The sequence below is a fragment of the Poecilia latipinna genome, unplaced genomic scaffold (genome assembly GCF_001443285.1).
Source record: "Poecilia latipinna isolate Pla-1442-1.1 unplaced genomic scaffold, P_latipinna-1.0 Scaffold802, whole genome shotgun sequence".
NCBI classification, from domain to species: domain Eukaryota; kingdom Metazoa; phylum Chordata; class Actinopteri; order Cyprinodontiformes; family Poeciliidae; genus Poecilia; species Poecilia latipinna.
This window is the reverse complement of record NW_015113418.1, coordinates 67,921-78,791: the sequence shown is the minus strand read 5'-3', so window position 1 is coordinate 78,791 and position 10,871 is coordinate 67,921. Positions and strand designations below refer to the sequence as shown.

The window sequence follows — 10,871 nt, the reverse complement described above, 5'->3', positions numbered from 1 at the left end:
AACATAGGGATTTATATGACGAGTTGTCCGGGGAGAAATAAGCCAACAAATAGAGTATCGTGGAGTCTTCTTTGTGCAAGAATGGACCAATTTGGGGGGCACAGTTTTTAGTTTAAAGTTCATCGAGAGGAATGCTATTTTCTAGTTCCCCTCTTCTTGTTCCCTATTTTTCGATACCTGCTCAAAGAAAAGAAAATGAAAATTAATACGAGAGCCGCACCTCCCAAAAGAAGCCATTCGTCTTGTTGATTATCTATTTGGTTGTCAAGGCTTGAGCTATTGCGCCGGCCCACTCCCTTTCCGTAATATCTAAAAGAAAGAAGGAAAGAAAGAAAGAAAACACATGTGCACATAATGCTGGTCAAAATATAGATTGGCGAGAAAAATGTATGAAATTTAAACTTGTTTCAGGGTTAAAGTATCAGATTTTTTATCTTTAAAACTGGGGGTCTTTGAGAGATGGGGTGAGTGGGGGAGGGAGCTGCACAATCTTTATAGGACCGATGCAAGCAGCGCATCTGAGCTACCGTTAAATTAAGGAGAGAAAGGGAGAGAAACGGAAGGACGGCTTGTGATTTAAAACGAGATTACAGGACGTAATGTACCAGGATCATTCCTGGCCGGGACAGATTAATCATCGTAGCCTCGTGATTTCTGAAGACAGCTTACCGTGGCTTTGTAGGCAAAACCAACACCGAGATAATATGTTATTATTTATTGTGTGTCAAATATTTCTTCCAGCGGTAAATCCCGATGGGGGAGACAAATCCACAGACACCACAAAGTAAAATGACAGAAGACATTATAATTTTCCAAAAGAGTTAGAGAAAGAATATTTTAAGTCCAATTTGACAATGAGGAGAAAACCTTAAAAATACATTAATTGTTCACGTCTTTATGTAAAAACAGGTGGAAACAATATTTAATAAAAAAATAAAATAGGATAACACTGGAAATATTACACGTTCAGTCATTTATTTATATTTTTGGGCTATCTACAAAAAAAAAAAACAAAAAAAAAAAACAAACTTGACACTATGGAAAATGAGGAACATATAGATTTCCGGGAGGTAACACAGGTTCAACAAATACTATCATTGCGGCTGTGGCACTTGGAATATAACGAAAACAATATCATAAAAAAATCTTGCAAATTCAGAACGGATAAATAAAAAATCAGACACTTCAGAAAAAGGAACGTGCTCTGATTCAATGTACAGAAAAACATGAAATGACGAAAAAAAAGAAAGAGAAATCTTTTTTTTTTCTTGGTCCGTACACCTTGTATCCTAAAACCTCTATCATTTGCAAACGATTTCATTCCAACATAGAACAAAAGAATAGAGCTTTTGTTGGAAGAAAAAATATACCTCTTCATGTCAGTAAAAGCTTGAAAACCTGTCACTTCATCAACGAGCAAGCGACAACAGGATGTCATAAAACATATTTATATTCATATATATTTACACGTGAGGTAATAAGAAATACATTATTTAGTGCTGTGTTTTGTACTATTTGTACGATTTTGGTGTGATTATTAATGTCCAGTGGGAAACGTTTTACCGCATCCACGATTCATAAGTGCTGGAAAATAATTGTATATCTCTGCAGCCTTTATGACATACGAACATGAGCAGTCAGTGGACCACATAAACCTTTCGCTTCACTCTCAGCAATGTCAACGCAGAGTACGGCTTTACAATCAATAATGACTTCAAAAATAGCTCTAATAGCATGTTCAAAAGCTTTATTCTGCCATCAAGAACAAAAGGAAAGCCGAGTTCAAACTATAACAGCTAACAATCAGACCGCCTGCTGGGTTCGACCTGCGGGTATATGTTCTGTTTGAGTGCTGCGGTACGAGCGTGGCTACATGATGCTTTCTACTGTTTTTTATGCAGTATGCAGTGTGTGTGTGTGTGTGTGTGTGTGTGTGTGTGTGTGTGTGTGTGTGTGTGTGTGTGTGTGTGTGCGTGTGTGTGCGTGTGTGTGTGGAGGTGGAGTGGGGGCTATGGAGGAAACGACTGTTCAATTTTTTAGAAGTGTGTGAAGGGGGTAGTGGTCTGAGAGGGCGGGGTTGTGGGCAGAGCCGCGCGGTTCACCCCTTTGCTTTGTACCCCACACAGAAGACATAAATAATGGCTCTCAGGTTTGGTGTGATTAAACATAGAAGCTAGGATGTTCTAAAAATAATAAAAAAAGCTAAAGGAAATTGTTTTAAAACACACACACACACTATAAGTAAAATATGGTAAGTGAGTGGCTCTGTCTAGACAGCAGAAGTACATTTAAAGAGGAGAAAAAGTACAGAGATGTTAGGATTCACGGAAATCTATTCGACGAACTGTGTAGCTCTGTGTTTTTAATTCTAACTCCTGCCTCCCTTTTGGATTCTTTAAGTTAGATTTTACAAGTCCTCCCACAAAACCCCCATTCACAAAGTCATAGATTTGTAACGGAACAGTCCGGGCCCTGGAGTCTGCCACGAGTGGAGTTGGTCCGCTTTTTAAGCGTTAAGTTTCTACTCTGGTCCAAAGTGCACATTCCAGAGGGTTTGTTTCACCACATCTTCAGTTTCCAATCTGAAAACGGGAGAATACGGACGGGCACCACATTGCCACAACTCAAAGAACCGTGCTATAGAGGTACGGAAGAGCGGTTCTGAGACGCGGACACAGTCTGAGAGCTTGAGATGCTGTTAGTCCCGGAGCGGACTTTCGTGTTGGGCAGCTTGTGGTCCTTCTTCCATTTCATCCTCCGGTTCTGGAACCAGATCTTTATCTGCCGCTCTGACAGACACAAAGTGTGCGCGATCTCCACTCTACGCCTGCGTGTCAGATAGCGGTTGTAGTGGAACTCCTTCTCCAGCTCCAGAACCTGTTGGCGGGTATAGGCCGTCCGAGAGCGTTTAGGTTCTCCACCAGAGTAGCTGGAATTTACTGTGGAAAAACAAAGGAACGAGGCATTAAAAAGTCAAAAATAAATAAATAAATAAATAAATAAATAAATAAATAAATAAATAAATAAATAAATAAATAAAGTTAGAAGATAGTAAACAAACCAGGCATACGTAAATTGTTGGGAAATGAACAAGATTGTTGCAGCAATATTTAACTGGAGTATTGTTTAAAAAAAATCGAGAACCCGAATAAGTCTCTCATCTCAGTGGTCTAAGAGACAGCAAGAAAACAACAGTGACACGTCCATGTAATGACTGAAGATGTGATTTATTTATTTATTTATTTATTTATTTATTTATTTATTTATTTATTTATTTATTTATTTATTTATTTGTGGTTTGTGCTGTTTCGCATGATCTGGTTGCCCACATGCTGAGAGACATGCAGATGTTGCCAGGAGACGCGCCGGGCCCGAGGCAGTGACACTCCACATCCAGATGGCGTTGTGTGAGCGCCTGTCTTGCGCGCAGACGCAATAGTATTTTGTGTCGACTTGTTTAAAAAAATAAAATAACTTTGTCTGCAACATAAATCAGTCATCCAGAGCACATTATTTTTCGGTGATTTCGTGAGCAAATGGCACTAACTGGAAGTGTGGATACTGTTCTTCTCTTTGTTTTCTAGCTAGTGAAAAACAAAGGCGGTGGTTTTGGCGGAGGCGGGGAGAGGAGTGGTGGAGCAGCAGGCATGATGACACAGAATGACTGACTAAGTAATGATTCGACAAATCTGAAAAACTACAGACATCTGTATACAATATGACGCGGCGGATTTCGGTCGTTCTGACTGTAAAACAGGAATCGATCATTTGTAGGACAACAAAAAATAAAAAACGAAGCAAAGGTCGTTCGTTCATCGCAAATATAACGAGTGAACTCATTCTTGTGACTTTGCAAAGCTGATATTCAGGCTGATGAAGGCTTCGGTTGCAATGCAATAGGCTGCAAGCCTGTAGAGAGAATCCACACCAGACTGGAGCTATTCGCTTTCACATTAGTGTTTTACGACCGACTCTATAAACATGAATATTTCATCTGTCATAAAACTTCCCTTTCCTTGGAACAACGAGAGGAACGGAAGGCTGGAGTCCACCGTTTATAAAGCCGCACCACTTAAAGTCGAATTACCAGCGCATAAAAGCTAACTTATGGGCTCGCTCTGAGTTGTCATAAGGCAGAGCAGCCTGAGATCAGACTTCAAAAGACACCACAGCTGAGAGGTGTAATAAAAATTTATGGAGGGTGTAATTATATTGACCCTGCAAACAGACAACCGTAAATCTCAACCCTGCAGCGAGCCCTCTCTTCTGCTGCTAACGCAACATGGGTTCAGACGGTGGACACCAAGCTTTACGCATAGCCAGATCTCAGCTGCAGACAGTGGAAGAGAGAGGGGATAAAGTTCCCATGCAGCTCTTACCTATGTTTACATGCACCTTCTTCATCCACGGATACACCACTGGGTCCGTTCGGCTGCTGGCGGGGGAAGAAACGCTTTGGCTGCGATGTGTTTGACCGCAGGGTGGAGGGGGAGGAGGGCTCGGTGTTACCGAGTCACAGCGGTGGCTTTGCTCCGACACAGGGGTGGTGTGCAGCCCGGTGGGGAGAATAGCGTGACCCTGGGGGGACGTCACTTCTGAAGCGGGTTGAGGTGCACGCTGGCACGGCGTGTACGGCGGCTCGAGTCGGTGTTGGTGATGAGCCGGGTTGTGCTCATTGTGGTAGACAGAGTCTGGCCGGAAAGCGGCAGGGTCCTGCCTCTGGGAGCCGTAATAGTCCGGGGAGTGACTGGGCAAATAGTCGCTTTGTGAGTATTCCTCGCAAGGTGGAAACTTCGGATCCACATAGTTGGAGTTGATCAAATAGGAGCTCATGGTCATTAATTTCAGTCTTTTTCTTAAATTGCACCGGCTTGAAAAGAAATATAACTAAAATTTATATGTCATCCCTTTAGTCTTCGGTTATTCCTGTTCACTTAAACCCTCCTTCTTTTCTGTCAAGTGAACAAAGTTGGGATTCCACGTGACTGAAAGCAGCCAATTGCACGCCTCTTGGACGGACCCCCGGATAAGGAAATGGAATTAAACATAAACTCCGTTCTCGCACGCGCAAGATCATATGACCTCAGGTTTTGATTAGACGCTCTCACTTTAAGCCTCAATCATTTCCCCTGCTGGCTCTGCGTATCGGACTGCTCTTATTACCAGACCCGGAGCTTGTAAAAGAGGAAGAATCTCGGACAAAAAAAAAAAAAAACAAAAAAACTAACAAAAACAAACAAAAAACGCTGATATTCTTACAACAATAAAAATGAGCGACATCTTATTCTTCGCAGTGATCTTCTGTCGCTTTTTCTTCTTTTAAGTGCCTGACTAAGCAGTTCAAGCATAAAATAAAATAAAATAAAATAAAATAAAATAAGTAGCGGAAGAAAGTACTCTGGGGAGTTAATGGCGCCTGCACCTCCCTCTGTGTACATACAGGGTGTGTGCAGAGGCTGTTTGCCAACTTTCTTCCCCCTTATTCTTCTCATTCTGCGCTAATACCGGGGAGTGGGAGAGTGGGCTGGCCGGCTCCTGCACCGCCACCCAGTAGCAGTGTCAGAGATTAATCTGGCGTGTTTAGGATCAATAGAAAATTCATCAAGTAATTCAGGTTCAGCGGCCTCCTAAATCACCAGAAAACCTTTGCATGAGGAACGCATCGGTGTCATTCTTTTAAAACACGGTTCCACCAGGCACCCAGCCAACAATCAGCCAATCCTCACTTACTGATTCAGTCGGTCATATATATATATATATATATATATATATATATATATATATATATATATATATATATATATTAAAATCATATTTTAATTTTTCAAACAATTTCGAACAGGAAGCAGCCGCTTGTAGGTCGTCCAGGGTCACGGTAGCAATGGTGAATCCGTCGTGTGTAAATCCACTATATACTCCCCTAGAAGCGAATTTGTGATGCTTTTAGACATTTTGACACAAATCCGGATCTACAGGGTAGATATAGAAGACATCGACTCTGTAAAGGTGAAACTTGTATTGTTTTTATAATTTCTGATTTCTCTTCTCTAAATCTGTCATTGACACCGGACCACGTGATAGATCTGGTGGAATTTTAACGCTATTCTAACTTCCTGCAGCTCGATGCCTCACAATAAAAGCGAGCAGCTATTGAACATGTTCCTTTTGTTTCTTTGCTCTTTTGAGAAGAGAAGGAGAGTAGGCTGCACAAAATGCTTCAGAAATACTTTATACAAATTTCTACGTATTTTCCAAAGCTATAAATATAACGCACACGAATACATTTAATTTGGTGGGAAGGTATTATAGGATTTCTTAAACTGGTTATTTAACTGGAATTATGTGTTATTTATTTAACGATATGTATTAATTGTTATTAATTGTTCAAACGAATGGATTTAGAAAAGCATGACGAAAGGTTTCATTGTTTAAATTCCATGTACTTATGTAAAATATGTTTAGCACATGACATGACAGGATTATTAAATATGTATTTCATATATACTTCGAGACGTTGTTATTTGAACAATATTGATAATTTGAGTCTGTCCACGATGGAGGGAAATTTAGGCCTTTATCAGTCTGGTTTTGTTTTTTGTTTGTTTTCTTTTGAAAATATACTACTTATTTACGTACCTAATACGTAGGATGTATTTTTTCCATTAAAAATGTAATGTGATACAAATATAATGTACATTTCTTCAGGCTAATCCTAATCAAATTATACAGTAATTTGGTAAAGGTTACATCTGTAACGAATCAAAAATTGCTGAGTCAGAAAAGAATATCTTGGCTCCTGCAATAGCGGCCGCTCTTAAAGAATGAACGCATTTTCTTGAAAGAAAAGACAAATCACTTGGCACGAAGAGACCCTGTCCTATCAAAATTGTCCTGAGAGATCGGCCTGGAGAATGGATGGAGCAGAGAATAAATGGATAAATACCGCTTCGGCGCAGTAAATGCATAGTTGTCTGTCTTGCAAACTCTGATGTAACTGAATTAAAAAGTGATTTTAGGATTCGTTCTTAAAAAAGGCATGTAATGCATAATGGCATAGTTCTCTTTCTTTCTTTCTTTCTTTCTTTCTTTCTTTCTTTCTTTCTTTCTTTCTTTCTTTCTTTCTTTCTTTCTTTCTTTCTTTCTTTCTTTCTTTCTTTCTTTCATTTGTATTAAATAACACTGTGCCTTGTTGATGATTATATTTAGTCCAAGTGTTATTTATTTATGTAAGAGGAACGCAGTGAATTTCATACATTAAGCTCGATGTTTCCTCAAAAGAGCAAACAACATGTGGATTGTGGAAATGAGAAGGAGTAAAATCTGCTGCTTTCTATTCTATTCTATTCTATTCTATTCTATTCTATTCTATTCTATTCTATTCTATTCTATTCTATGTGCTCATATTCCTATTACCTTGACCCTCAGTTGGGGGTCATTCCAGGTATAGATCAAGTTATGTTGAATCTAACCACAGGACTCGTTTTTCTCTCTGTCAAGTTTGTCAGCACAAACCTTTCAGTCCAATGGCAGATCCATTGTTTCCCCCGCAATTTGTAGAGGTCAAAGTACCCAGAAATATGCAGTCAAACAGGACAACACTTACAAGGAACCTCAGGCAAACAAAATCTATAAAAATGTATATCTATAAAAATGTGTGTATATATATATATATATATATATATATATATATATATATATATATATATATATATATATATATATATCAATCATTGTTCACGGGAGCATTTATTTACATAGTCAGTACTTTGTCCATCATGAGTGATAAAAAAATAATCTATACTGTGGTTAAATTGTGTAATTCAAGAAGAACGTCGATATTTCTTCGGGACAAAGCAAAGTGCAATATTTCCAAAATATACATGCCTTTTAATAAAAAGCCAGAACAAAACACTGAAAATAATAGCAAAGCAAAGAAAAACCCATTTAATAAGGTGTTTCTTTAATAAAACGTAAATATATAAACGAAGGAATTTTAAGATATTGTTGAGGGCCGCAACGAGATGAAAATGAAACAGAGCATATTGAAGGGTTAAAGAAGCCATTATCTACAGCCAGCGGTCTTGTCAATGATTTGAAATATTACGAATGTGAAAAAGCTGCAGAAACAATGAAGAAGAGGAGAAATGTTACTTTCTCCCATTGTGCAGTTTGAAAAACTAAACCCTGCTCAGCTCGGCGGTTATTGTTATGTAAAATAAGAACAGGGAGAAAAATGAAGAGCCGCCGACGTCTGACACTGCTTGTGCTGCATTCAGAGTTCGAAGCTGTGGCGCTGAAACCTGCAATGTCAAACTCCCAGTCCAGAAACTCCGACCATCATCACTGCTCCCAACAGGAGAAAGAAAGAACAAACCGCTATTCAGTGATCGAACTTTCGTTTTCACATCTATTTATCTATCTATCTATCTATCTATCTATCTATCTATCTATCTATCTATCTATCTATCTATCTATCTATCTATCTATCTATCTATCTACAGCACAGTCTCCTGACTGAGTTGAAGTAAATAATCAACGCAGACATGGCACTAAAACGGAAATGGTACTGGAAAACAGAACGCAAATTCCCCTCAGCCGATAAGACAGCGACGCTGATCAATGAAAAGATGAATCAATAAAAAGGGAACTGTACTAAAAACAGACAGACCGAGGAGGAGGGGATGTGGGATCTCCACGTGATCTTCCTCTTCCTCTCAGCATGAGCAACGCACCTGCTACACACACACACACACACACACACACACACACACACACACACACACACACACACACATACAAAGCGAAATGCAAACGAAGCATCTCCTTCTTTCATGCAGCGTATTTTTGCTCTTTGCAGGCTACTCACTCCGGGGAAGCTCACCTGACTTTCCTCCGTCGCTGCCACCGAATTGATCCATGTTTCTGATCCTGATTCCACCATGTCATATCAGTTCTTTTTTTGTGTTAATTTACACCATCAACACAATCCTGGACGCCGTCATGTATTTTCTGCATAACAAGGCTCGTTTTCCTTCAGTTGTCACGACTTAAATCCGCGCTTCCCCGGTCTGATCTTCCAGCATTGGGTTTTTCGGTGTGTTTTGCAGCTTCTAAAGGAGTAATAGGTCATAACTAGGAGGCTGCCATTACCGAAGATTAGCTCCTTCACGCACGCTTTCAGCCCTCTTGGAAAGCGAAAATATGACTCTTCGGCAGCATGCTTCACACGGTCCTCTAAGTGCGATTCTTGCCAAATTTAACTGATTTAACGAGAATCTTCCAGAGGGAGGAAGGAACCCGCACAACCGGCACAATCGCTACCGTCCCACGCCGTCGGTGCGGGAGGATCCGCAGAGATCAGCGCCTGGTGGAAAGTGGAGGCTTTGGGACAGAGGTAGACAGAGCAGAGCGGGGTTGCTGTGAAGACTGTGGTCTCTTTAAGGCATTAAGTGTACGGACTCAAGTTTTCAAATTAATCTGCCAGTTTGGCACACTCTTTGTTTAACGCGCGAGGCGTGACGCCCCGCGTCCCTGATTCACATTTTAATGTTGGTGAGACGAGATGACCTCCCGTTCACCCTGAGCAGAGCCAGCCTCTCCCCTTTCCTTGTGCCTCACTCACCTCCTCTCTTTTCCACACCCTTTCTTTGACACGTCCACCTCTCTGCACTCCCTTCTGTCCCTCATCCTGTCTTTCTGTCATTTGCTTCCAGACCTTCCCTCTCCCGCTTTCTCTGCCATACCAAATTGAGTTGGAGTCATTACTCCAAGAAAAATGACCCATGGAAGGTCTTTTTTTTCACAGGTTTTATTCTTTTCTTCCACAATCATTTGTCCTTTTACTTTTGTTGTATAAATATAGATCACTCAACCAGGAACGGTAATAAGTGAACTAATCGAAAGACTCGGGAGTAGGCTATAACAAATCAACCTGTTATACGACTTTAGAGTTTGTATATCATCAGTAGTGAACTCCATGCCGACAATGCACAGAGCCCTGATTTGCTATATTGTCTAAAATGTAAAAAAATATTGTCGGGGTAACTGGGAACATTTGTCCACAATATTTACGTAATTCTATCAGTATTGCTTTAAACTTCACATTTCACCATTATTTTAGCCAAAACCAAACTAATAAAACACCAAGTTACTAACAGGAATAAGCAGCACCCACATTTTAACAAAATTATGTAAAAGGGGTATAATCTTTAATTTTCCAACATCATACATTTCAGAAATATATTAACAAAACATTGCCTTTAAAAATTATTCATCCCCTTTTAAACAATCTATGGAAATACATTGATTGCAACAGTTTTCACATTACAGTAATTAAATAATCTTATTCGTCACCAACGAGCTTTATGCGCGTTTCTGAATTTCGGATTCATCTTTTGCAGTGTAAGTGCAACATTGTTCAAATTTCATCCAAGCAGTCACGTGGTCAGGGGTCAAGAGTAACTGTGAAGACCTAAACAACAGTCTTGGAATTCAGTGCTAAATTGTAACATTTAGTTCCAGGACGATCAGATTGAAAACTTTGGCTGGACTTCTCAATAATAATAATAATAATAATAATAATAATAATAATAATAATAATAATAATAATAATAATAATAATAATAATAATAATAATAATAATAATAATAATAGTGAGAGCAACAAATATGAAATTGGCAATACATATTCACTGCAGTGCTATTCCACTGCAGTACAACAGTGGAATAGCTGCTTTTGCTTGCAAAAGATTGTACTATACCATTTTGCCTACAATCTCTTCATTCTATAAAGGCTGCTAAGTAGTGGAACTTGTTTCTGATGATGTGTGAGAACCTGTAGCTCTCTAATCAATTTAAAAATGCTAATATATA

General features: G+C 39.5%; 2 protein-coding genes across 5 annotated transcripts in view; both read right to left on the bottom strand.

Annotated features, from left to right (window-relative positions):
* Positions 1–10,871, bottom strand: part of hoxb3a (homeobox B3a) — a 100,192-nt gene that overhangs the window by 57,118 nt on the left and 32,203 nt on the right. For 2 of the 4 annotated variants that reach the window (XM_015047000.1, XM_015047003.1), the window contains exons 1-2: positions 8,882–10,540; positions 221–309 (exon numbers count right to left, since the gene is read on the bottom strand). The gene's annotated coding sequence lies outside the window, so the exon portion shown is untranslated. Of the gene's footprint in view, positions 1–220; positions 310–8,881; positions 10,541–10,871 lie in introns of those variants that run through there. The other 2 variants (XM_015047002.1, XM_015047001.1) reach the window with 1 other exon arrangement.
* hoxb4a (homeobox B4a) lies at positions 962–5,697 on the bottom strand. Its single transcript, XM_015047010.1, has 2 exons — positions 4,380–5,697; positions 962–2,939 (listed from the first exon to the last, which is right to left on the bottom strand). Exons 1-2 carry the CDS (start codon positions 4,837–4,839, stop codon positions 2,638–2,640), a joined length of 762 nt encoding a protein of 253 aa, XP_014902496.1. The 5' UTR covers positions 4,840–5,697; the 3' UTR covers positions 962–2,637.